Here is a 24,522-nt window from a genome sequence, read left to right as displayed (position 1 = left end):
CGCCTCCCCGGGCGGCGCCGTTGGCGGGCGCCCCCTGGCGGCCAGATGGCGCGGGGCGGACTGCGTTTCCCGTCGGCCGGTGCGGCGGTCACATGACCGGGGCGGGCGGAAGATGGCGGAGCAGCCCGGAGGCGCGGCCGAGGACGCGTGGGGGAAGGTGGGGCCGTTCGCCGCGCTCGGGCTGCGGACCGGGACCGGGGCTGGGCCGCACGGTTTGGCCGCCGCCAAGGGGGCTGCAAGCGGGGGATCGGGCCGTGGCGGCGGGACCGAGGGCGGGCGGGCGGCGGGGCCGAGGCCGAGCGGGGAGAGCGGCGGGTCGGGGGTGAGGGGCCGGAGAGAGCGCGGGGGGCAGAGCCCAAAGCTCAGTGAGCGCTCGGGGACCGGGCGGCGGTGGGGGGGACGCCGGGGGAAGCCGGTGGCACCGGGGGGACCTTGGGGCTCCAGGGGTCCCGGTTGGCCGCCCCAGCCCCGCTGATCTGTCTCCCCCGGCCCCGCTCAAGGTGGACGCGACCTACAGCGACAATGGCCTGGACTCGGGTAAGTCCCCCTGTCACCATCGTGGTGGCTGCAGGTGACAGCGGCTGCCGGGTGACCCGTGCGTCCCCGACCCCCAGGCGGGGTTTGTCCTGACGCTGTGAATCCTCCCCCAGCGCTCTTCATGGAGAACGCGCGGAAGAGCAGCATCGTGTCCCGGGCCAACAGCATCGGCTCCACCAGCGCCTCGTCTGTCCCCAACACAGGTGGAGCTCTGGGTTTGTCCCGTGGCACTGGGGACTCTCAGCCCTGTGCTGGGGGGGTTCCCACCCCCGGGAGGGTGGGGGAGTGGTGTCGGGGTCTTGTGGTGTCCAGAATGTCCTGAGTTGACCCACACGGATCATGGAGTCCAACTCCTGTCCCTGCACAGGACACCCCACAGGTCACCCCGTGTGCCTGAGGACATTGTCATCTCTTCTTGAACACTGTCAGGCCGTGACACCTCCCTGGGAGCCTGTTCAGTGTCCAGCAGCTCTGGGTGAAGAACCTTTTCCTCATATCCAACTGACCCTCCCCAGCACATCTTCTGCCATTCCCTGGGTTCTGTCACTGTCACAGAGAGAAGAGCTCAGCCCTGCTCCTCCTCCCCTTGTGAGGCAGCTGCAGCCACCACGAGCTCCCGCCTCATTGTGTGTTTGGAGCAGGGGATCAGTTGGGTTTTGATGCCTCCGCAGGCACCTTCCTCCTGTCACAAGGAAAGGGGGGGGTTGGCAGCACCTCGAGGCGTTTGTCCCTGGTTCCTGGGGCTGTTCTGGGCCTGAACATGGCCCATAGGGCCCAACCGGTACCTTTAGCTGTCGCCCCCTCCGTGCGCGTTTTACCCCCGCGCTCAGGCACCATCCGCTCAGGCGTCTTCACACGCGTTGTCCCCCCGCAGATGACGAGGACAGCGATTACCACCAGGAGCCCTACAAGGAGTCGTACAAGGACCGGCGCAGGCGGGCGCACACGCAGGCGGAGCAGAAGCGGCGAAACGCCATCAAGGTAACGCCGGAGGCCGCGTGTGCTGCCCGAGCGCAGCAACCTGCTGGCTCCCGGGGCACCGCGGCACCCAGCGCCCGGCTGTTTTTGTCACATTCCCCTTTATTTTGCTGCCGGATCGACCCTCCCCAAGCACAAGCGCACTGGGAGCCCCTTGGCTCCAGCTGGCAGCCTGGTGGGCGCTGGGAATTGGCACGTTTTGAAACAACCAGTGTCACGCTGCTGAACTCCAAACGCGTTTGCTGTGTTTCTGCTTTTCCGTAGAAAGGCTACGATGACTTACAGGCCATCGTGCCCACCTGTGAGCAGCAGGATTTCTCCATCGGCTCCCAGAAGCTGAGCAAGGCCATTGTCCTCCAGAAAAGTGAGTCTTGAGGGTGGGGAGAGGGAAGGGGGTGTTGTCAAACCCCCCAAAACGCCTCGTTAGAGCCATGAAATGTGGAGGTTAAGCACTTTGGGACCTTCTGGTGTGATGATGCTCTCGGGAAGCTCGGGTGTTGGAGCTGCCCAGGCTCAGGCACCTTGTGATGGGATCTCGGGGGACTTGTGTGTGCTGTCAAATCCTCACTCTGTGTTTTCATGCTCAGCAATCGACTACATCCAGTTCCTGCACAAGGAGAAGAAGAAGCAAGAGGAGGAAGTTTCTACCCTCAGGAAAGACGTGATGGCCTTGAAGATCATGAAAGTGTAAGGAAAAGCCGTTGGTTGCTGCCCAGTTCTTCCTGCTCTTTCTCGCTGTCCTTTCAAGGCTTTGTGGACACACTTGGTGCTCCACAGACAGCCTGGCACCCGCAGTTCCGAGCTGTCCCTGCCTCCTGTCACCCCTTCTTCTTTAGTGTGGGTTTATCTTGCGTCAGTTGGTGGGGTTGAGTGTGAAGGTGGATCCAGTTCAGAAAATTAATCTGCTCCAGGTGTCAGGAGCAGCTGCAGCCTCTCAGTGGTTATATTCTTGTAGGATTTTCTACCAGCTCTTCATCCTCTCTGTCCCTGCCATGGTTCTCAGCTGCTCCCTAAGGGCTGAGCAGAATCTGGGGGTGTGAGATCTCATCCTGCTGCTGACCATGGGGCTCTCGGTTCGTTTCAGGAACTACGAGCAGATTGTGAAAGCTCATCAGGACAACCCGAATGAGGGGAAGGACCAGGTCTCCGATGAGGTGAAGTTCAATGTTTTCCAAGCCATTATGGATTCCCTGTTCCAGTCCTTTAACGCCTCCGTCTCCGTCACGAGTTTCCAGGAGCTCTCGGCTTGCGTCTTCAGCTGGATCGAGGAGCATTGCAAGCCCCAGGTGAGCGAGGCTGAGAAATGGGGCAGAGACCATTGGGCACATCTGGAGTGAAGGGGTGGGGGCGTCTGGTCTCTGCTCCCCAGGAACAAGCGCCAGGAGCAGAGGAAACGGCCTCAAGTTGCGCCAGGGGAGGTTGAGGTTGGATGTGGGGAACAATTTCTTCCCCAAAGGGCTGTGGGGCATTGGAACAGGCTGCCCAGGGCAGTGCTGGAGTCACCATCCCTGGAGGGCTGGACAGACGGACATGAGGTTCTCAGGACATGGGGCAATGCTGGGGTGGGGGAATGGTCGGACTTGATGATCTTGAGGGGCTTTTCCAACCAAAATCATTCTGTGACGGTGTCTCCCCTCTGCACAGACGCTGCGGGACATCGTGCTCAGGGTCCTGCACCAGCTCAAGAGTCAACTCTATGGAAACTTCCCCCTGCAGCGCCAGCAGCTCCGGGGCTGCCGCCGCCTCCACAGCCGCGGGGACGGGCCACCTCCCGCCCGGGGGCCTCGGTGACGGGCGTTGGGAAGGGCTGGGCCAGCTCCCTTGCGTACGTTCCTAAAGCTTCTCTGATTATTTATTGTATTAACTACGCAACCCAAAGGAGGCTGCGCAGCCACCTCTGCCCCGCAGGTGCTGTCGGTCAATATTACCAAATATTTGTAGGGACTTAGTGGGGGGAAAAAAAGGTGTCTTTTGAGGTCTTTTCAGGCGCCAGAGAGTCCCTGGCTCAGGTGGGTGCGCTGGGATCGCCTGTGTCACCGACTCTCTCCGCTGTCACCTCAGGCCTCCAGTCTGACCCCTTCTGCTCCCGGGGAGGGGGAATGAAACCAGAACGTGTGCGAAAAGCTGCTGGTTTCTGTTAAAACAGACTCGGAATGGGCTTCTCCTGTAAATGGGGGTTTCTTGTACCTCCGCTCAGAGGCGGCTCTTAGGGGGCACGTTTTGGGGGGGTGGGGGAAGGACGAGCCCGGGAGATGCTGGACTTGCTAAAACTTGATTGTGCTGCAGCCGTGGGTCCCCTGAAGGGGGACGAGTGAGGTTTCTGTTCTGTTCTCCTGCTTGCGCTGGGAGGGCTGAGCCCCGTCCGGCTTCGTCTCCTCGGGTTTTGGTGCCGCTTGTGCTCCCTGGGAACGCAGTTCAGCAGCCGTCACTGCCACAGGCTCTTGCTGCTCCCCCCCTAGAACTTCTCTGTATCCACGTGTGTACATAACCAGCCTTGATTTGATTTTTATTTTTATAAATCACGGAAATGATCCTGAAGCATTTTCAGTGTTGGCTTTGCAGACAGAGGCGCTCGGGTCACTTTTTAACCTGCTCGTGCTGGGGTTCCAGACTTTGGTGCAGCCCCGGTGACACCCACGCAGGGTTCGTTCTGTCACCCTGTTCATGCTCCCACTCTGGGGACAGCAGATTATTGTTTTATTATCTGTTTTATTGGTTTTTTTCCACTGTTGATGAGGTACCGCTCGGCTCCAGGTTGTGTGAACGCTGCAGCGCGAATGCTTGAGCTCCTGCTTCTACCCACGTTTAGCAGCAAAAAACCCCTCCAGGGGGTTGATTTTTATACAAAATGATGCATTAAAGGCCACACTTGGTGTCCTTTCCGATGCAACGGAAGCCTCAGAGGTAAATGTGTGGTGACACGCGGCCCCGATGAAGCCGCAGCTGCGTCTCGCCTGGAAGATGTTGCTTTGTGAGGAAGAAAACCCTCTCAGGGAGGGGAGCGGGGGGCACAGACCGAATCAGCTGCTCCGCGGGGACTTTTACAGACATATTTTTCTATTGTGAAAAGTAATTAAAGAAATTTTGCTGACCGTTTTAATGATTTTCGGCTTTTATTCCTAGAGCTGGTCAGAGACTGATAGGCAGTTTCTGCTGCGCCGATAACACTTTAAACAGAGAAAAACGCCACAGCAACACAGAGCTGAACCAAACCCCGCCGTTCAATGGAGCATATTCTCCTGTATCGCTCTGTCACCCGGTGGGAAGCGCCTGGAACAGAGGCAGAGCTCTATAACAGGAAAAGGCACAAGTTTACTCCCCTCGCTGAGGCAGTCGCTTCCTTTTCTTGCTTGGAACACCAGGAACTTTACCCCAGTGCACTTACACCTTCCTCAAGGAGAGGTGACCTCCACAGCAAACTGCGCTGAAGGGCAGGAAAGTTTAACATTCCTTGTGCCAGCGAGAGGGCTCAGTGCTGGGTTTTACTCCCCCCAACCACAAAGCATTTTAAACCAAACCCATATAAATACACGGGACCAGCCCAAGCCCTGAAAAAAGAGGGAAAATACATCCCAAGAGCTGAGTTTCGGCATCAGCTGCGTCTCCGTGGGGCAAGGACCCCCCTGGGCGCCTCACACAGCCGCGGGCAGCGTGACGTTGTGCTCCTCGTCCGTCTCAATCCCGACCTCCTCCTGCACAGCGAGCACGGAGCGGCTCTCAGGGCGCTGGCCCCGGCCCGGCAGAGCCGCCACCGCCCCGGTACTTACAAAGAATTGCTTTTTGCTTTTGGGGTACCCCTCCAGGATGGCGTCCAGCAGCTCGGTCGCCTGGTGAGACAGGAAACTGTGAGGTGACAGCTCTTGGGGACTGTGTCCCCTGTGAGTCCTCCCCAAACCCATGCAGCCCTCACCCGAGGTCTCTCCGCACTGTGGCGGCCAGAAAGTGTCCAGTTTGACCAGGGGTCGCTCCCTGAGCTGCCCCACATCCCCCTCGGTGCCAGTGTCACCACAGGACTGTCACCACCCCTGTCACCACCCCCTCCCCGCCACTGCCTCGTTACCATTCGCTTCCTCCTCCGCCACTCCTTGCAGTACAGCTTCTGCTCGCTGCAGACCTGCGGAGAGCACGGCAAAGTGAGAACCGACACGGCAGCAGCCGCCCCGCGAAGCCACCGTAAGGCTGAGGTGCCGAGGACACAGACGTCCCAGCTACAGCCGGTGGTTTATTCAGCAGCACAAGCAGCTCAGGAAGCCCCTGCCGGGACGTCAGTTTCTCTGTGAGATGGGTCACCGATGGGCAAAGAGGGACTGACCGAGCGGCGGGTGAGCGCCCGGAGCAAAGGGTCACAAGGCAGCTCAGGGCGCCCCGAGAGTCGTCACCATCACACAGAGTCAGGAACAGGCTCTGCAGAGCAGCTCGGGCACCCACACACCCCCCACCCCTGTCCGAGCGCTGTCAGTCGGACGGGGGATGCTCCGGTACCTCCGCTCAGCCCCAGGCAGCTCTTTACCTTCTCTTTTTCCTCCGGCGTCACGTGGTTGGTGGCAGATTTAATCCTCTCCAGTTTCTCCATGTAATTCGCACAGTCCTTCCGCAGCTCCTCGATCTCTCTGGCCACCTCAGGGGTTGTCATGGAGCCGTTCAGCTCCTTCAGCTCTGGGCAGGAGGCACCGATCACCAGTAGGGCAGACAGCCCAGTGACCAGGGCACAGCTGCCTGTTATCCCCCAGTCGCTCCCGGTGCCGCAGGGGGGTCTCCCCGGGTGGGGAGCGCACACTCACCCGCCTCCATGTGCCGGCAGCTCTGCTGCGCCGCCTGCACCTTGGCAGAGAGCGTGGCGATCGCCTCATCCAGCCCGCGGAGCTCCGCATCGCTGGCGGCCGGGAGCTGCTCCTGCGGTGGACGGGGGGTCAGCGGGGGCGGGTGCCGGTGGCGACGGTACCAGGACCGGGGCTCACCTGGTCGGCGAAGTAGATCTTCTGCTTCCCGTAGGTTTTCTCCCGGATGCGGCCCTGCTGCGCCAGCTGCTCCAGCGCCTTCACCACGGCCTGCGGGACCGGGGCTGTCACCCACGCACCGGCCCAGCCACACGGTCCCTCCACCAGCCCCGCGCTCCTGGCCCTGCGGTCCCTATACCAGCCCCGCAGTCCCAGCCCCACGGTTCCTGTACCGGCCCCGCGGTCTTCACCCTTCCCCGACCCGGCCTGTGGTCCCTGTCCCGGCCCGGCCACACGGTGCCTCCACCAGCCCCGCGCTCCCGGCCCCGCGGTCCCTATACCAGCCCCACGTTCCCAGCCCCACGAACCCTGTACCGGCCCCACGTTCCTCATCCTTCCCCGACCCAGCCCATGGTCCCTGTCCCGGCCCGGCCGCACGGTCCCTCCACCAGCCCCATGATCCCGGCCCCGCGGTCCCTGTACCGGCGCCGCGGTCCCCACCCTTCCCCGATCCGGCGTCCCTGTCCCGACCCGGTCCCGCGGTCCCGGCCGCACTCACCGCCTTGCCCAGCCCGTGCTCCCGCTGCAGGTTCCCGAAGGCGTCCTGGGCGCTGTACGGCCGGTTCTGCTCCCGCAGGTACCGGAGCAGGACTGCGGTGGCTCCTGCGGGACACGCCCCCGCCGGTCACCGCGGCCGCCGGGGCCGAGCCGGGGTGGGGGAGGCGGCTCCGCGCACTCACCGCCCGCCGCGGGCCCTTCGCGGCCTTTGCTCATCCTCCGCTCTCCCGCTCCGCTCCGGTGCCGTGACGCACTTCCGGCGAGCCGCCCGCTCCCCGCCAATCGGGGAGAGCGAAGCGATCTGGGCTCTGATTGGCGGGAGAGATAAGCCACGCCCCGAGAAGGCGTGGCGCTGAGCGCGGGAATGGGCAGGGCCAGACAAGTCCCGCCCCTCCCGGTTCTCCCCGTTCGCGCCCGCGGTTCCGCCGCACCGGGAGGAGATCGGGGACCCCAGGGCGGGACAGGCCCTGCCGCTGTGGGGCCAACGGGAAGCGGCGGCGGGACAGCGCTGGGCCAGCAGGCGGGGGCTCCGCAGCCCCGGGGCAGGCGGGAACGGGGCTGGGACCCGCACCGGGGAGCAGCACACGCCGTTCTCCGCCACCACCGCAGCCTCGGGGCAGGCGGGAACGGGGCTGGGAGCCGCACCGGACCACACGCGGCCGCTGGGACCACACCCCCGGGGAGCTGGGCGTTACCCTCGCATAAAACAACCCGTTAATGACCCCACCCTGCCCCGTTACCGGGGTTGAGCCGCCCCCCTCCCCGCGTGACCCACGGGACAGCACAAGCACCGACACCACCACCACAGATTGAGACAGAAGGCAGCAGATAAAGGGTTTTTTCCCTGAAGAGGTACGTTCTTTGCTGCACAAATGTGACCAGAAACGGGTTCTATGGCTTAGAAAAAGCGCCGGGAAGCTCGGAGGGGCCACAGGGGACAACGCGGGGGGACACGGCCTCCGTCCCCTCGCAGGTGCTGGTTTGTTTAACGTGACCGGGACAGGCACAAGCTCTTCGGTCACCGGTGGCTTGGGCTGGCGTCCCCGTCGGCTTCTTCTGGGCGGGGACTCAGGGCAGGAGGCAGCGGGGCCAGAACCTCATCCCTCCTCCGAATGCCCGTCCCTTGGGGAAAAGTGCAGCATGGCCCCTGTCCACACCGAACGTGCGCTGGAGGAACACAGTGGGGGTTTAGCAAATCGTTAGTCTGTTATTTTAGGAAAGCGACACACAAGCAGCTGCCACACGTAGATGTTGTTTGCGGGACTCTACAGTCGTCACAGTCGATGTCTTATTGCCGTTACATCTCGTACAAAACAGCGTCACTAGAAAGCCGGGGATGGAGATGAGCAGGTAACAAATGTTGCCGTGCACCGTCATGTCCACAAAAAGAGCGAAGGGTTTGCTTCTACCCGGAACTGGGTATTGCTGGGAAAGAAGCAACTTGGATTCTGTGCACATCTGAGGAGCGGGGAATGGTTGTCTTAAATTAAATCCCAGACGCTAAGTCTGAGCGGAAAAAAAAACAAACCAAAAATCACTCCTGTCCACCTGGTTACGCATCAGCACCCAAAGGTCAGCTTCAGGATTGTTCTCGGCGACACAAAGTCAGTCTGAGCGGTGGTCTCCAGAGATTTATTGTCTTGGGTGAGGAATTTTGGAGCAAGCAGCATCCTGGCAGACAGTGTAGGGTGATTGTGGAGCTATCACATCAACGTCTTTATGAATTACCAGTGTAGTTTATTTTAAAATCCAAGCGAGGCTACAGAGTCACAAGTCACAGTGGTGTTCCCAGCCACGACGGGCTGTCACGTCACTCATACTCACGCAGGGACAACCTAGAGAACTGTGCAAGGCTTCTCCTTCCAGGATCCCCCTCCCCGATGCGCAGTAGAAAACCAGAGGGAACCGGTGGGATCGTTTAGTGGCCCCGGGAGCCAGTGGGATCCAGCTGGTTCAGCTCAGACTGATCCAGAAGTTCAAAGTCATCCCCTTCCGCATCAGTGTCCAAATCCGAGCTGGCGGTTCGGAGATAAGTCTTTGGGCCTCTCTGGGGATTGTCGCTGCGCGAGGAGCTCGGCTGAGTGGCTCCCGACAGCGCCAGCTGTATCATCCCTCTGGTGACAAACCCGGCGATGTCGGTGCTTAGATTGTGTACGGATGGCAGCGCGCCGGCTTCCTCCTGGTCGTAAGGGAGGTGCAGATCTTCCGCTCCTTGCGGGCGGTAAGCCAGGCTCGGGATCCCGATGCTGGTGTCGTCTTCGTCATCTATGCCGGCCACTTCTGGGTTTATGGATGGGAAGTCAGGGAGATCCCTGGCGAAAGATTCTTCTGGGTCACTGTGACCGTCCAGGTCTAGAAGAGGACAAAGCACTTTAAATTCACAGTACAAGCCACCCAGCACACAAAGACTATTTCAATCTACTTATGCTCTCTGTGTTGCTATTCACTTGTTACTTGAGGTCTTCAGCAGATCTGCAGAACCATAAGATTTCTGTAAAAGCAGATACTGTGGTGCCAGGTACCTTAATATCGCGTATAAAAAGGGAGAGGAATTGGAATGGGGTAGAATCGCCTTCTCAATATTGGCCAAGAAGGTTTTGGCCAGGGAAGTGACAAAGCACATTCATTCCTCCACTCTAAGTTTTAAAAGTTAAAACTAGACCATAACTTAGACCAGAAAATTTATCTCACAAAAACCTTACCTTGCACTCCTAGGAGAATGTCATCATTGTGCAAAAAGGCCGTTTCTGAAGAAACCCCCATGTGGAAGATGCATTATTTGTGTCACGTTAAATGCTAAATACCAAATACCGCATAGTGGGGAAATTCCCAGTGCTCAGCATCCCACACCTCCCAGAAACCACCCGTGTCCTCTCACCTTCTGATCCCTCCGTCAGGGGAGTCTGGCCCCTCGAAAGGTTAAATATCCCGTTCTCAGTGTAGGAAACCTCAGCATCCGAATGCTCCGAGTCAGAGATGGTCAGTTCCTTGGCAACCACAGAGTCATCCAGCTTTCAAACAGCAGATAGAAATGGCAAACATCAGTACTGGGAAGCTTATTCCCGGGCCTCAAGACAAAACACACAATCCAGTGGCCACCAGTTAAACTCAGTCCTCATGGGAGGCTCATTTCACACGTCACTGCCCAGCCTGTAGTTGGTACTGGATATAATTGAGTGCGACAGAGCAGAAAGATCTCTCTAAAACGACAATATTTTCATCTGATTTTCCAGCACAACTCTGCTACAAGGGGCTGGACACAGGGCCACGCGCTGCATGTCCACAGAATACAGAGAGTTTGTTCTATTCAGCTGAGCTCTTCTATTCCAGAGGCACTTTTTTACCTTGGGACAGAAGGCGGCGAGCTCCTCCTCGCTGTCACTCGCATCATCCGCATCCTCCTGACGAAGGGCTCGGCGCCGCACTGCCACAAACCAGAGTCAGAGCTCGTTATTGCTGCTGGGACAGGCATCTGTACAGAATCAGCCTTACACCAAGCAGAAAACCCCTGAACTGGCAAGCTCAAACATAACGTAACACAACATGCTTTGTTCCATAGCAGAGCAATGCAATCATTTCTGATTTGGGCTGCTACAGAGCGTTTGCTGAGAGGAACATGTTTAGCAGCTGCTTTGCACTGAGTCCCTCCTCCTTTTTTCAGCGCAATACGGAACACGCAGTTCTGGCAGCTGAGAAACGGAGCAGGAGAAGCTCGCACCTTCCCAAAAGAGCCATTTCCATCCCAAAGCGAGTCGCCGGTATTTGCCGGGAGCGCTGGAGTGACCGCCGTGCCCCACACACCGCCCCAACTCGCTCCAAAACCAGGAGCTCGAGCCACTTACGTTGCTTCTCTCGCTGCTTTGAGATCACGTAGCCTCGAACGCTGAAATCCAGCCGCTGCAGAGCTGGCTCCAGCTTCCCGTACACGCGCTGGCCCAGCCTGTGGTACACGGCGAGGGGCCACAGCAGCAGGAAGAGCACTGAGGTGAGCGGGAACGCGGATTAGAACTTCGTTCAGCTTGGCAAACACCCCGCAAGATCTGAGCACCGAAAGCAGCGCTGTGGGAGGCATTGGTGCAATCACCGCTGCACATTCAACAGAATTCAGCGGCCAACCTATCAGCACTCAGATCTGTAGTTATTAAGCACTTAAACATGTTCTCTCTGGACCGGAGACCTTAGAGTCCTGGTCAAGAACCACCACACTGCAGGCAGAATGGATTATTTTCAATTCTCAAGCAGTTTACAGAAGCTTTTTGTTTGAGCAGAAGAGCCTCAGCCCTCGGGACATTCAGATCCCGCTCATCTCTACCCCTTTTCACTTTGTACTGGCACAGAGATCTACTTACACAGCAAGTAGGAGAGCAAGAGTCCGGGGATGTACCGGCCCAGCACAGCCAGGAATGTGAAGACTCCACACGCTAGAAGACAAAACTGAAGACATGGGAGACAGTGAGTGCCCAAGGTTAAGCAGCAGATTCGCTCAGTTCTTGAGTTTCACCACCCTCGGCGTCAAAAATTTCTTCCCCATGTCCAGCCTGAATCTCCCTCCTTTAGTTTAATACCACTGCCCCTCGTGCTGTCGCAACAGGCCCTGCTCAAAAGACAGAACTCTTTGAGGTGGGAAGGACAAGGATGGTACCACCATGTTCCTCTTTGCATAAGCCTCGAAAAAAAGAAGAAAAATTTAAAAATAAAAGCTTGCCACGCTTTCTCAAACTGTTAAAATCCAAGGAGGGAGATGAGCTTGACAAACACTTCAAAAACCTTCAGGAGGAGAAGCCACATTTGCACTTCAGTAGCGCACCCAACGTGCCGACACTCGTTTTCTCCTCCCTCCTCCACAACCTGATTATTCTGCCGGTGCTTTCTGCTCCTCTCCACCACTTAACCGGCGCGTTGTTGTTGTGGGAGAGCTCCCGCGGTAACGTCCCACGGCTCAGAGGATCCCTGTGGTCAGCACAGGCTCCGCACCAACCATTTGATTTGCCCACATCTGTACATTCGCACCTTTCCAGGGTTTTGCCGCTTGAAAACGAAGAGATTACTCAAGAAGCTGGTTGCAGCCACCCATCCTTCGGCCAAATGGTGACAGAGTTCCGGCACTCCCAGCAGCCGAGGGTGAACGTAGCCCCAGCTGCGGCGAAGAGTTCAGATATTACTGCATTAGTGTCAGTGCACAAGTCACCGGTTACAAACCCTCGTCTCAACGTGACCTTCTCCTCTCCCCCAGCCGCTGAGCTCTAGAGATGAGGCTCAGTCTCAAAACACCCCCTTGCCAAAAGCAGCGCTTCTACAAGCACCCCAGTTCTCCCCCAGCAGCTAAGGAGCAGTAATCTCACTCCTCCAGTGTCTCAGCTTAACCAGTTTCCACGCTACTGGAGGGAAAGGGCAGCGCAGAGTGAAATTCAGCGAATCTGTTTGCTTTCTCTGCATTTATTTGGGCAGCTGCAACCCCCAAGAATTCAGCGTGAGGCTTACGAGCAGCCTTGTACCTTAATTAATATCTTTGGTTACTTGTCTTTGGCACATTCTATTAGTGCTTCTTAACTGCTAGTCACAAGTATTTGAAGGCTGGGAAGAGCAATTCCTTTTGTACTTGGGCCTCTTGCAAAATAAAATAAAATAAATAAATAGTCATTTGGCAGCAGCTCAAGTGATTTAATCGGGAGCTGACGATCCAGAGCGGCTCCGCAGCACAGAAGGTGTGTCCGGAGAGCGGAGGGTGTTATTAGGAAGCCAACACCCCAACATTTCTCAACCCTTTATTAGCGCTGCAGTCAGATCCTAACTACGCAGCAACAACTCCTGGGACTCCTGGTAAACGTTCCCTAGGGAGTCTCAAAACACCCTATTGTTTTTAAAAAATGTTGTTTTCCTGCTACTGGAAGGTGATACAAAAGGAATTGCTTTTGAGGCAGCATCTCTAAGTGATGGGTACAGGGGCGAAGTGGCAGGGGAAGTTTTACAACACTCAAGCAAGAATTATTGGTCAGTACGAGGCAAAAATTAAATGTAATATAATATAGTGGCTTGAGCAAGTAAAGAACTTGTCACAACGGCTTGACAGAGTCCAGGGCTCCATCAGCTCCTCCTCCCCCTTCCCCTGTTGCTCTAAGGAGCCAAAGTTACAAGCACGTGCAAGTGATAATGACACAGTAACACAATAAGCACCAAAAAGCAGAGGATCCAATTAGTTTCCTACCTCTCATTGTCTAATTCGTCAGGTCTCGCCACTAAAATATTAAGAACAGACACTGCATTAGTTGCAAGGAATTTGCCATGAGAACGCTTAGCTCTTGGGATTGAAGTAAAGCTTTAATGAGCTGGGGAATACCTGGAACAGGCATTAATTAAGAACTGGAGGCGCATCACTCAATAACGTGTTTTGAATGTGTACGTGTGACAGTACAAGGCTGCAAGAGAGTCTCCTCGGTATTTGTTGGACGTTGTCTGGAAAGCTGCTCTGGTTACAGTGATAAGTATTAGCAAAATATCCCACTTTTGCCTCCCTCTCTTCCCCTGCACACCCAGATGGTGCAGAACAACAGTTTATTTACAGGAAGGCACCGGATTTAAGTTCTTTGATACTTTCTCACCCAGGCTGGGATTTGAAAAGCGACGTGGGGATGCCTCAGTTATCCCAGCAAACAGAAACCGAGGTTCTGAGGGATCTAGACAGACATTTCCCCATCACTTCAGCTGCAGAACCTGAGCCAGGCTGCTGCTAGAAAGCGAGAACAGCTTTAGCGCCTTCCCGAGGAACCCGCAGAACAGGAGGCAAAGCAGAAACTGGGAGCCGTACTTGCTGGTTAGCGAGGAAGCGCCTCTGGGAGCACACAAACCAGCCACGCTGCTTCGAAACCAACCGGCCACGCAAAGCCAGCGACACCCTGAGCTGCCAAGAGCGCTTATGTTCATATTCATGTCACAAATGATCGCTAGAACTGCTGCGTTTACTGAAAGCTCTAGACTAACTTCATTAGCAGCCATTAGGATGTTGCTCCTACAACACAAAGCTAGGTTATTACAGATTCTGAGGAGAAATCCAGACGTATTCCATGCACGCTTCAATTCCTCGCTCTCATACGAATGCTCAGAAGGTGAATCACGCCGTCAAAACCTGCGCTGGTTCACGTACGCCAGATGGTTCAAGATTATGAGACAAAGACCAGTGTCACGAGCATGAAAAGCTGCTCTTATGTTTATTTAGGTTAGGATTTTCCTAACATGCCTGCAGTTCTTGCCTGCTCCGAGACTCACAAAACAAAAACTCCAGGATTTTAACCATTTAGCTCCAGGGGGGGCTGAGCGTTTACACCTCTAGGGCTAAAAGCAGCACTGGATTTGATGGTATCAACTCAAATGTTGCGACTTACCTCCAATTTCAGGCCAGATTCTTCTCTTCCACTGATCTAGGCAAACTACTACGATAAGGGTGAGCGCGACCAGGAACAGCAAACGGAGAGAAGTCAGAGCAAAAAACCTACAGGAGGAAACAAACAGATCGGTACCGACCAGATCTGTGCGACACACACACGGGATAATGCAAACCAACTCAAAACGAAATCAGTCATTCAGTAACGGCTGTAGCCAGAGAAAAGCGCTAATCGGTCAGCACCCAGCCTGGCAGGGGCTTATCAGGCAGCTGCCGTTGGGCAGCTTTAGGGACCTGCTCGTGTCGCTTCTGGCAGGACAGCCCCGCTTTCCAGAGCCAAGCAGAACCTGCTCCGCTGTTCCCAGAATAGTTTGGGTGATTAATGTTTCCAGGTTCCTTGTCTGCTGAATCCCAGGGTGTTTGGTGTTAAGGGACCCCTGTAGATCCCCAGCCCTGCTCACGCAGGGTCCCAGAGCAGATCACACAGGATCCCAGGGGGTTTGAATGGCTCAGAGAAGGAGACTCCACACCCGCTCTGGGCAGCCTGGGCCAGGCTCTGGCACCGCAAAGGAAAGAAGTTTCTCCTGGTGTTCAGATGGAGCCTCCTGTATTTCAGTCTGTGCCCGTTGCCCCTCACCCTGGCGCTGGGCACCACTGAGCAGAGTCTGGTCCATCCTGACACCCACCCTGAGATGCTGATCAGCACAAAGCTCAGAGAAGCTTCCAGGCCGGTGCTGGGGTCCCAGCTCATCCACGAACCGCGCAGGGGAACGGGCGGCTCGGCTCGGGGAGGCTCCTCCCGGGGCACTCGCTCTCTGGGTCCCGGTGAAGGGGTTCGCGGAGCCGTGACCGCCGGCAGGACCGGCGAACAAGGCACCGGCTCCTCCTGCCCCCCAAGAGCCGCTCCCACGGGGGAACCCAAACCCCGCAGAGCCCGCGGGGGAACCGACCGGGGGCTGCGCGGCCCCGCGGACCCTCCGGGGCGCCGGCGCGACCGGCACAGGCCTCTCCCGCCCCCCCGGCAGCCGCGGCCCGGGCCCCGCCGCCCCCGCTCACCAGAAGAGGCCGTGAACCGCCGCCCAGCACAGCGCGCTGCGGCCCGGCCGCTCCCACACCAGCGCGGCCTGCGCGGCGCTCAGCAGCGGCTCGTAAGGCCCCAGGCGGGCCCGCAGCGCCGCGCTCAGCTCCTGCACCCGCCGCTGCCGCTCGCCGGGCTCGCCGGGCCCGCCGGGCCCCACCGCCGCCATCGCTCCCTCACGGCATCAACATCCGCCGCCCGGCCGCCGCCGACATGGCGGCCCCCGCCGCCGCCGGAAGTAGGGCCGCGCTGGCCGCCGCCATCTTGGGGCAGGCGCTGCCGTTACCGTCTGCCAGGACGCATGCGCGTTGCCGGGGCGCCTGGAGGGGCGGTGGCGAGGGGAGGGGGGAGAGCGGCGCTGTCCCGGAAGTGCGCCGCGCGCACGCGCAGTGCCGTTGGCGCCGGGCGGGAGACGCGGCGGGAGCAGCGAGCGGAGGAACGGGAGCGGAGCGGAGCCCTGGGCCGCGATGCCGCGGGAGATCATCACCCTGCAGCTGGGCCAGTGCGGCAACCAGAGTGAGTGGGCGGGCGGGGCGGCAGCGGGCCGGGCCGGGGCGGGGCGGCGCGGGGAGCGCGCGCCCCGGGCGGGGCCGGGATGCTGTGGGGGGCGTGGGCGTGGCCTCCTGAACTGGGGCGTGACTGATGGGGGCGGAGCTTGCGGGGGTGGGGGTTGAGGAAGGGGCGGGGTTTGGAGAAGGGGCGGGGCCTGCCGGACCGGGACCGCTCCGGGCGCAGTCCCGGGGCCCCGACCCCGTTCCCGGCCCCGTTCCCGGCCCGTCTGACCGGGCGCGTCTCCCTGCAGTCGGGTTCGAGTTCTGGAAGCAGCTCTGTGCCGAGCACGGCATCAGCCCCGAGGGCATCGTGGAGGAGTTCGCCACCGAGGGCACCGACCGCAAGGACGTTTTCTTCTACCAGGTACTGCCCGGGATGTGGAACGGGCACACGGTGTGACGGGATGCGCCATCGCTTGGCACCAGGTTGCTCCGTGCCTGGAGTGCCCCAACCCTGGAGCCATCCCAGGCCAGGCTGGATGGGGCTCAGCAAGCTGAGCTGGTGAAGATCCCCCTGCTCATGGCAGGGGTGGCACTGGGGGAGCTGGGAAGGTCCCTTCAACCCAAACCATTCCCTGGTGCAGGGGGGCAGGGCGGCTGTGACCGCTGCAGGTCCCTCACCAGCCCCCCAGTTCAGGGACTGGTGGGCTGACACTGGTTTGAGCGGCAGCCCCAGCCAAGCGCCTGCTGCCTGTACGCTGCCTGCGCTCCAGTTTCTGGAAAAGGATGTGTTGTGGAGGCAGAACGGCGCGGCTGAGGCTGCCATAGATACCACCTTACGTAACGGCCGCCCCTGCTCCCCCTGCCCGGCGTTCAGGACACACTCTGGGCACATGAAACCACTGTGTTACAGGCCGGCCGTACATAACGAGTTTCCCTTCCTCCTCCAGCTGTGCTGCACGCTGCCACAGCCAGGGGGTGGCACACACACTCGCGGTTTCTTTTGTCAATAAGTGGCTTTTGCATCGTGACCTCCCTGCTCCTCGGTACAGGCGGACGATGAGCACTACATCCCCCGAGCGGTGCTGCTGGACCTTGAGCCCCGAGTGATCCACTCCATCCTCAACTCGCCATATGCCAACCTCTACAACCCGGAGAACATCTACCTGTCGGAGCACGGAGGGGGAGCTGGGAACAACTGGGCCAGTGGCTTCTCACAGGTAACAGCTCCTGGGTGCAAACGCACGTCAGCTCCTTAATCTTGAGGCTTTGTCGTGGCTTTCTCACGTCACGGTTTCTGAAGAACACCTCGTCATTCAGCAGGGACTTAATTCTGACACTTGGTGGCACCCTGGGCGCAGGGTCACGTTGTGAATCTGACTTGGCTTCACACCAGGCTCCAGCAGCTCCGCTCCATTTTCTGTGGGAAAGGAACAAACCTTGGTCTGCTCTCTCTTGCAGGGAGAAAAAATCCACGAAGATATTTTTGACATCATAGACAGAGAGGCCGATGGCAGCGACAGTCTGGAAGTGAGTAAACCAGGGGATTTGGAGCCGATTGCCCTGCTCGGTGTTTTCAGAGCCAGGCTGCTCTTGTGTAAGGTCGAGCTCAGCCCCTTGGTGCACGCAGACGTCCTCAACTTCTTCTGGGTGCCAAGCAGAGGACACATAGAGAGGGCAACTAGGGGAAGGAGGTCTTGCCCATCACTACATCTGCCAGGTTTCCCCAGAAATCCTCATTATTTTTCTGCCCCAAATGCGGCTTGCAGGAGGAGTTCTGGGCATTATGGTGCTTTTTGCTTCCCACCATTGAGATCTGTGGAGTGAGCGCAGGCAGCCACAGCTTCATTTTCTGTGCAGCTGGGTTACATGGGCACCAGTGGTTCCAAGGACTCGGCTGCTTTGTCCTGTGCCCCTGGCAGGACTTGGGCCACTGTCGCTGTAAATTTCTGTGCACGGACAGATGGGGCTTCCCGGTGTTTGTGTCAGGCTGTCCCACGGCAACAGGGGAAGGGAAAATGCCATCGTAACAAATCATTTCGCAGAAGATCCAAGAGCCCGTTGTGGGACCTGCCCTCAAGCAGGTAGAGGGAGCTTGGTAGAAGTTTGGGGATGGTGTGAAGGGCCGGGAAAGCGCTGAGAACCTGCATTTTGTGTGACTGACTGGACTCGGAAGGTGACGTTGGAGCTGTTCTGGGGCGGGAGGAATCCACGGGGTTCCTGAGCAGCTGTTGCGCTCTGTGGCCTGTGCCGGATTGCAGAAGTGGCCTGAGGAGTGCGTGGCTGTCACTGTGGTCTGCAGGAGCCTCAACAAACCTCCTCTCCATCCGCGGGCGGCAGCTCCGCGCTCTTCCCACCGCAGGCGGGGTTTTCGCCCTGGTTGGTGACTCTCTGCTTATTCTGGACCTTGAGCCGCCCTCGTTCTGCTTCCTTCCAGGGCTTTGTGCTTTGCCACTCCATTGCCGGCGGAACGGGCTCCGGGCTGGGCTCCTACCTCCTGGAGAGGCTCAATGACAGGTGAGCGTTCGGCTTTGTCCCTTCTTCCCTGGCGGCAGAGTCTGGCCCGGCCCGGGCACCCAGCCAAAGGGGGAGCTGGGGAGCGCTGACTCAGAGCCGCCGCCCCCACCCAAACACTCTTGTGCAATCCCTGGCGCGCCGCCCGGGGAAGGGACGGCTCCCCATACGCCTGGAGACTCCAGAGGCTCTGAAACCGGACTCGTGCTGCCCAAACTCTGCTTTTCCTCAGCAGTTTTTATCAGGCAGCTGCCTCTCGACACCCCGAGTGCGCAGGGGAGGGTGGGAGGCTCCGGCTGCGCGCTCTGAGCCGCCGTCCCTGCCTGTTGGAGCTTGCAGGCTCTTGAAAAGGCTCATAAGCAGCTGCTTAATCAGCCTGCGGATGGCTCAGCCTCGCCTGTAGCTCCGTCTGGCAGCGGTTCCTGCGCTGCTGGGGTAGGCACTGCCGGGACAAATCCTCTCCCTCCCCGGGAGCTGACTCTGGCACGTAGCGCCGGTGACTCACTGCTGTCCCGAGCCCTGGAGACCGCGAAGGGAGCCGGTGGGAGGAGAGAGCGCCGGCTCGGTGCTGTTAACGCTTGCGGTGGCCGGGCTTTTCTCCCCAGGTATCCCAAGAAGCTGGTAGAGACCTACTCGGTTTTCCCAAACCAGGATGAGATGAGCGATGTTGTCGTCCAGCCGTACAACTCTCTGCTGACGCTGAAGAGGCTGACGCAGAACGCTGACTGCGTGGTAAGGGCCCTGCCAGCGGTGCCACCACCTCCTGCGCGGCAGCCGTGTCCCCAGCGCTAAAAAAACAGATTTGCTGGGACAAATGCTCTGGCTGTGGGACGAGTGCCGCAGCAGCCAGTGAAGCCCCAGGCGCTGCAGCGAGTGCATCCCCCGTCCAAAAGGACTGAGCAGATATGGTGGCTCCAAATTCTGCCCCTCTGCTCTGGTGAGACCCCCCTGCAGTGCTGGTCCAGCGCTGGGTCCTCAGCACAGGACACACATGGACCTGCTGGAGAGGGGCCAGAGGAGCCACAGGAATGATGCGAGGCTGGAACAGCTCTGCTGGGGACAGGCTGAGAGAGCTGGGGTGTTCAGCTGGAGAAGAGAAGCTCCGGGGAGACCTTAGCGTGGCCTTTCTGGACTTAAAAGGGGCAAATAAGAAAGATGGGACAGACTTTTGAGCAGGGCCTGTTGTGATAGGACAAGGGGTGATGGTTTTAAACTAAAGGAGGGAGATTCAGGCTGGACATGAGGAAGGAATTGTTGCCCTGAGGGTGGTGAGAGCCTGGCCTAGGTTGGCCAGAGAGGTGGTGGATGAACCATCCCTGGAGACATCCCAGGCCAGGCTGGATGGGGCTCTGAGCACCCTGAGCTGGTGAAGATGTCCCTGTCATGGCAGGGGGGGCACTGGGGGAGCTGGGAAGGTCCCTTCAACCCAAACCATCCTGTGACTCCATGATGGGGACTCTGCGCTAACCCCAGCGTAGCTCTCCGGTTTGCCGTTCTGCCACCGCATCCAACACATTCTCCCCTGGCGGCAGGGACTGGCTGTAATTCCCCCGCAGAGCTCTGCTGCAACTTCCAGCACCTGCAACCACAGCCAAGCAGCATCTTCACCCTTCACCAAGGCCTTCGGTCGGTCCTAACCAAGCCACTGCTCGTCCCTCCCAGCTTATCTCTGCACGTTGCAGGGCACGAGGAGCTGCTGGGGCTGAAGGTTGCTGCAAGGTGCTGGCTCAGAGGCTCTTGGGGAGAGCACTGGGGAGCGCAGCCAAGGTGGGAGGGAGGGAAGAGCCTCCATTGACAGTGTCGGTTACGCTCCGCAGATGAGTCAGCTCGTGGTTTCCAGTGTCTGCCACCTGCCGCCAAGGGCTCTGCCTGGCTGCGGCGCTTGGGGACGATGCTGGGTGATCTGGTGCCCTTGGACATGTGGCTGGGGCTGCTGCTCTTCCAGCTTCTCCGCACAGAACTGGTTTTTCTCTTGCAGGTGGTTCTGGACAACACGGCTTTGAATCGGATCGCGACAGACCGGCTGCACATTCAGAACCCGTCGTTCTCGCAGATCAACCAGCTGGTGAGAAGGGCTCTGCCCTCGGGAGAGGCCGGCGTGGGGTCTGTGATTCGGTTTGAACCTGCTCCATGGGCTGGGTGCAGCGATGGGCAGCCTGGAGCTGTGAATGAGGGTTCTCTGCCCTTCCCTGGGGTGACCTACAGAGATAACGTGGGGTCTGGAGCATCTTTGTGATGAGGAAAGGCAGAGAGAGCTGGGGCTGTTGAGCTGGAGAAGAGAAGCTGAGAGGGATGTGATCAATGGATCAGTATCTCAGGGTGGGTGTCAGGATGGACCAGACTCTGTTCAGCGGTGCCCAGCACCAGGGTGAGGGGCAACGGGCACAGACTGAAACACAGGAGGCTCCATCTGAACACCAGGAGAAACTTCTTTCCTTTGCGGTGCCAGAGCCTGGCCCAGGCTGCCCAGAGCGGGTGTGGAGTCTCCTTCTCTGAGCCATTCAAACCCCCTGGGATTCTGTGGGATCTGCTCTGGGACCCTGCGTGAGCAGGGCTGGGGATCTACAGGGGTCCCCGCAACCACTCTGTCATTCTGTGTGACCCCCATGGGACACTCCACAGCCACGCAGTGACAGGGACGCTGACTTGGCCTCTCCCCCAGGTCTCCACCATCATGTCCGCCAGCACCACCACGCTCAGGTATCCCGGTTACATGAACAACGACCTCATCGGGCTGATCGCCTCGCTCATCCCCACCCCCCGGCTGCATTTCCTCATGACGGGCTACACGCCGCTCACCACGGACCAGTCGGTAAGGCCGCCCGCCGGGCACCCCACCCTTCCCCGAGGGCCGGAGGAGCCGCCACGCTCACCTCGTGACATCCGTCAGTCCCACGGGCTCGCTGTGAGCTGTAACCGCGTGTTCCGAATCCCAGAGCCGTGTGTCCACGCCACGCGACAGCCGCCTGTGATATGAGTCAGGTGTGAGCAGGCAGCTGTGCTTGTGCTGGGCTACCTGTGCGTGTCAGGGTCACTGTGGCAGCCTTGGGAGAGCTGACGGTGTCGAGATGACAAAAATCCCCCCTTAGAAACAATCAGAGCGAGCCCAGCGATGGCCCCACCAGTTCTGCAGCCACCAGGGGGTTTGGGGCAGAACACATTGTCACACCAAGACTGATCGTGGGCTCCAGGTATCAGCCCCTTCCCAAGGTGTGATCTGTGCTCTGGGAGGAAATTCCACCCCCGGCTGCACCAAACGCTGCCGCTTGTGTTTAGCGTGTGCCCCCTCAGCCCCCCCGGTGTAAGCGGTTTGCGAGGCGCTCACCTGTGTTGGCCACGTCTCTGTTCCGCGGGAGCTCACAGCTGCTGTTCTCCTCTCCTCGCCTGCGTTTCCTCAGGATGTTACTCAGAGGAGCAAATCTGAAAAACTGCTGGCTCTGAAAAGGGTATCGAGTGTGTGATCTGTCCTCCCAGGGAGGAGTGCGGTGCCTCAGTAGGGAGTGACCCCTCTCCTGTCCCCCAGCAGCGGAACAGGACGCAACTTTGACGGCAAAAACATGAAGCGCGGCCCTGGAGCGTTGCCCCAGCCCTTGTTGTGCTGCTGGGGGGACACAGCTCAACCCCCTCGTGTCGGAGCATCCGCCAGTGCGGTTCTCAGCCTGGCCGTGCCTGCTGTGTGGCTTTGGGGTTGCCCTCTCCTGCATGTGGCTTTGCATGTGGCTCCATCCCCGGGGTGAGAGCTTCTCCCCCCAGCCGCCCTCTGCTCCCGTGTGCATGTGTGCAGCGATGGGGACGAGGGAGCAGCACGCCGGCTCCTTCTGACCCCCAGCTGGTGTTTGTAGGTGGCCAGCGTGAGGAAAACCACAGTCCTGGACGTGATGAGGAGATTGCTGCAGCCAAAAAACGTGATGGTGTCCACAGGGCGAGACAGGCAGACCAACCATTGCTACATCGCCATCCTCAACATCATCCAGGGGGAGGTGGATCCCACGCAGGTGAGCGCCCACGCTCAGGTGCTGATGGGAACTGCGTGTCCTGCCAGGGAAGGGCATGGTTATGGAACTGTAGAATAGTTTGGGTTGAAGTGACCTCCAAAGCGCATCCAGTGCCCCCCCTGCCATGACAGGGACATCTTCACCAGCTCAGGGTGCTCAGAGCCCCGTCCAGCCTGGCCTGGGATGTCTCCAGGGATGGTTCATCCACCGCCTCTCTGGGAACCTGGGCCAGGCTCTCACCACCCTTAGAGCCAACAATTTCTTCATGTCCAGCCTGAATCTCCCCTGAAGATTAAAACCATCACCCCTTGTCCTGTCACCTTGCTAAAAAGTCTGTCCCTGCGCTGTGTGGGGACCCTTGGGCGAGACTGGGTGGCACCTGGGAACCAGCCCTGGACTTGGGGACAGGCTGCTGGTCCCTTGATATGAGGAACCCCCCTTGAAATCCACCTTTCCCCAGCTGTCCGTGATGTGAGGAGCAGCTCCCGGGTCTGCTGGGCCCAGGTTCTTCCCCATCACCCCGCTGCCCCTTGCCGCTCTCATCCCCCAGGTTCACAAGAGTCTGCAGCGGATCCGGGAGAGAAAACTGGCCAACTTCATCCCCTGGGGTCCTGCCAGCATCCAGGTGGCTTTGTCCCGCAAGTCCCCTTACCTGCCGTCCGCACACCGTGTCAGCGGCCTCATGATGGCAAACCACACCAACATCTCCTCGGTGAGTGCCTTCCCTTTGTGTCACAGCCACAGCTGATGTCTTTTCGGTCACAAATGCGTCTTCCCTGGGCTTTTCCCAAAGCCACGGCGGGTCCTGCGGGCCAGGGAGCGTGGGCAGCTCCGGGCTGGGACACAGCGGAGCTCAGGGCTGGTGGCCCATCAGTCCTGCTGCACCCCGGTGCTGTTGTCCCAGGAACAGGACTCTGTAAATTTAAATGAGATATAAGGAAGAAATTCTTCCCCACAAGGGTGATGAGGCCCTGGAACAGGCTGCCCAGAGAAGCTGTGGGTGCCACATCCCACGTAGTGCTCAAGGCCAGGTTGGATGGGGCTTAGAGCAACCTGGTTTAGTAGAAGATGTCGCTGCCCATGGCAGGGGGTTGCAATGAGCTCATCCTCAAGGTCCCTTCCAACTCAAACCATTCAATGATTCTCCCTGGCCAAAGGCAGCCTTGGAAGCACAAGCTGATCCTGAACCCTGGCTGGGTGCAGGGCAGGAGCTCCCGTGGGGCTGGGGGGGGTGTCCTGCGAGGACACGGGGCAGCAGCTCTGACCTCTGCGCTGTTCTCCAGCTGTTCGAGCGGACGTGCCGGCAGTACGACAAGCTCCGCAAGCGGGAGGCTTTCCTGGAGCAGTTCCGCAAGGAGGACATCTTCAAGGACAACTTCGACGAGCTCGACAACTCCCGGGAGATCGTGCAGCAGCTGATTGACGAGTACCACGCCGCCACGCGCCCCGACTACATCTCCTGGGGCACGCAGGAGCAGTGAGCGCCCCGCCGGGGGACGGCGGGGTCCCACGGCCACCTCCACGCACGCTGGCAGGGTTTCGTCCCTGCCGCGCCCACGTTTAGCACCCTCAGTGCTGCCCGGCCGCCGTGGGGCCGTCACGCCGGCTGCACGCACACGCCGCGCTCCTTGGCGCCAGCAGCTCTGCGGGGAGCAGCGCTGTCCCCGGAGCCCCTTGTCAGGGACAGGCTCCGCTCCACCGCCTGCCCTGGCCCAGGACAGGACTGGGGCAGCTGGGAGGGATAAATCCACCCGTGCGAGCAACACTCGCTCGGAGGAGAATGAGAGCAAACCTGGGGGCTTGGAAGGGGCTTGGCCCAAAGAGTTGGGCATACGCGCCCCCTGCGGCCAAAGGCTCGGTGTGGCTGAGCTAGTCCTTGCCCTGGGCAGGAGCCTCGTTCCTCCTTCGCCAGATCAGGCCTGGGGCACAGGCTGTATCTATATTTTTGTAGGTTATTTTGCTTTAATAAAGGCTGTTCCTGCACTGACGCTGCCTCCACGGCTCCCGGAGCGAGCAGCCGGGCAGCGACGCAGCTGCAGCCGCCACCAGGGCCAGC

At 59.2% G+C, this 24,522-nt stretch overlaps 4 protein-coding genes across 6 annotated transcripts; 2 read left to right on the top strand and 2 right to left on the bottom strand.

The window, feature by feature from the left end:
* Positions 1-55: 55 nt before the first annotated feature.
* MLX (MAX dimerization protein MLX) lies at positions 56-4,615 on the top strand. 3 transcript variants are annotated; one of them, XM_071798192.1, is made up of 8 exons: positions 56-157; positions 501-537; positions 615-740; positions 1,412-1,518; positions 1,780-1,879; positions 2,103-2,202; positions 2,600-2,801; positions 3,160-4,615. In XM_071798192.1, the coding sequence occupies exons 1-8, from the start codon at positions 113-115 to the stop codon at positions 3,304-3,306; spliced, it is 864 nt and encodes a 287-aa protein (XP_071654293.1). In that variant the 5' UTR covers positions 56-112; the 3' UTR covers positions 3,307-4,615. The 3 variants fall into 3 exon arrangements, with proteins under 3 accessions (XP_071654293.1, XP_065712104.1, XP_071654294.1); XM_065856032.2 differs by having other exon boundaries at positions 57-157; positions 651-740; XM_071798193.1 differs by lacking the exon at positions 501-537 and having other exon boundaries at positions 115-157; positions 651-740.
* Positions 4,610-7,721, bottom strand: PSMC3IP (PSMC3 interacting protein). The gene is made up of 8 exons (XM_065856033.2): positions 7,193-7,721; positions 7,012-7,115; positions 6,474-6,563; positions 6,297-6,408; positions 6,026-6,171; positions 5,576-5,629; positions 5,283-5,342; positions 4,610-5,207 (listed from the first exon to the last, which is right to left on the bottom strand). Exons 1-8 carry the CDS (start codon positions 7,224-7,226, stop codon positions 5,148-5,150), a joined length of 660 nt encoding a protein of 219 aa, XP_065712105.1. The 5' UTR covers positions 7,227-7,721; the 3' UTR covers positions 4,610-5,147.
* A 118-nt stretch (positions 7,722-7,839) lies between these two features.
* Positions 7,840-15,758, bottom strand: RETREG3 (reticulophagy regulator family member 3). Its single transcript, XM_065856031.2, has 9 exons — positions 15,445-15,758; positions 14,390-14,496; positions 13,216-13,246; positions 12,021-12,147; positions 11,360-11,444; positions 10,853-10,990; positions 10,355-10,434; positions 9,889-10,021; positions 7,840-9,362 (listed from the first exon to the last, which is right to left on the bottom strand). Exons 1-9 carry the CDS (start codon positions 15,633-15,635, stop codon positions 8,929-8,931), a joined length of 1,326 nt encoding a protein of 441 aa, XP_065712103.2. The 5' UTR covers positions 15,636-15,758; the 3' UTR covers positions 7,840-8,928.
* Positions 15,759-15,841: 83 nt separating this feature from the next.
* TUBG1 (tubulin gamma 1) lies at positions 15,842-24,453 on the top strand. The gene is made up of 11 exons (XM_065856494.2): positions 15,842-15,982; positions 16,269-16,381; positions 17,010-17,177; positions 17,419-17,487; positions 18,395-18,474; positions 19,077-19,203; positions 20,450-20,536; positions 21,134-21,283; positions 22,314-22,466; positions 23,017-23,178; positions 23,750-24,453. Exons 1-11 carry the CDS (start codon positions 15,934-15,936, stop codon positions 23,945-23,947), a joined length of 1,356 nt encoding a protein of 451 aa, XP_065712566.1. The 5' UTR covers positions 15,842-15,933; the 3' UTR covers positions 23,948-24,453.
* The last annotated feature ends 69 nt before the right edge of the window (positions 24,454-24,522 follow it).

This window comes from Patagioenas fasciata, chromosome 22, assembly GCF_037038585.1.
Source record: "Patagioenas fasciata isolate bPatFas1 chromosome 22, bPatFas1.hap1, whole genome shotgun sequence".
Taxonomy (NCBI): Eukaryota; Metazoa; Chordata; class Aves; order Columbiformes; family Columbidae; genus Patagioenas; species Patagioenas fasciata.
The sequence above is the reverse complement of the archived record's forward strand: the minus strand, read 5'-3'. Positions and strand labels throughout refer to the sequence as shown.

What these genes read in the sequence shown, in the direction of transcription:
- MLX (XM_071798192.1), top strand. Translation starts at nt 113, where the DNA reads ATGGCGGAGCAGCCCGGAGGCGCGGCCGAGGACGCGTGGGGGAAG. An exon ending in CGACAATGGCCTGGACTCGG is followed by an intron (nt 538 to 614) that starts GTAAGTCCCCCT and finishes CCCGACCCCCAG; the next exon opens with GCGGGGTTTGTCCTGACGCT. An exon ending in GGCCATTGTCCTCCAGAAAA is followed by an intron (nt 1,880 to 2,102) that starts GTGAGTCTTGAG and finishes TTTCATGCTCAG; the next exon opens with CAATCGACTACATCCAGTTC.
- PSMC3IP (XM_065856033.2), bottom strand. Translation starts at nt 7,226, where the DNA reads ATGAGCAAAGGCCGCGAAGGGCCCGCGGCGGGCG. An exon ending in AGCACGGGCTGGGCAAGGCG is followed by an intron (nt 6,564 to 7,011) that starts GTGAGTGCGGCC and finishes CCGGTCCCGCAG; the next exon opens with GCCGTGGTGAAGGCGCTGGA. An exon ending in CTGCCGGCACATGGAGGCGG is followed by an intron (nt 6,172 to 6,296) that starts GTGAGTGTGCGC and finishes CCTCCTGCCCAG; the next exon opens with AGCTGAAGGAGCTGAACGGC.
- RETREG3 (XM_065856031.2), bottom strand. Translation starts at nt 15,635, where the DNA reads ATGGCGGCGGTGGGGCCCGGCGGGCCCGGCGAGCCCGGCGAGCGGCAG. An exon ending in GACGAATTAGACAATGAGAG is followed by an intron (nt 12,148 to 13,215) that starts GTAGGAAACTAA and finishes TCTTCGCCGCAG; the next exon opens with CTGGGGCTACGTTCACCCTC. An exon ending in CCTGACGGAGGGATCAGAAG is followed by an intron (nt 9,363 to 9,888) that starts GTGAGAGGACAC and finishes GTCCTCTTCTAG; the next exon opens with ACCTGGACGGTCACAGTGAC.
- TUBG1 (XM_065856494.2), top strand. Translation starts at nt 15,934, where the DNA reads ATGCCGCGGGAGATCATCACCCTGCAGCTGGGCCAGTGCGGCAACCAG. An exon ending in CGCAGAACGCTGACTGCGTG is followed by an intron (nt 19,204 to 20,449) that starts GTAAGGGCCCTG and finishes TTTCTCTTGCAG; the next exon opens with GTGGTTCTGGACAACACGGC. An exon ending in CGCTCACCACGGACCAGTCG is followed by an intron (nt 21,284 to 22,313) that starts GTAAGGCCGCCC and finishes TGGTGTTTGTAG; the next exon opens with GTGGCCAGCGTGAGGAAAAC.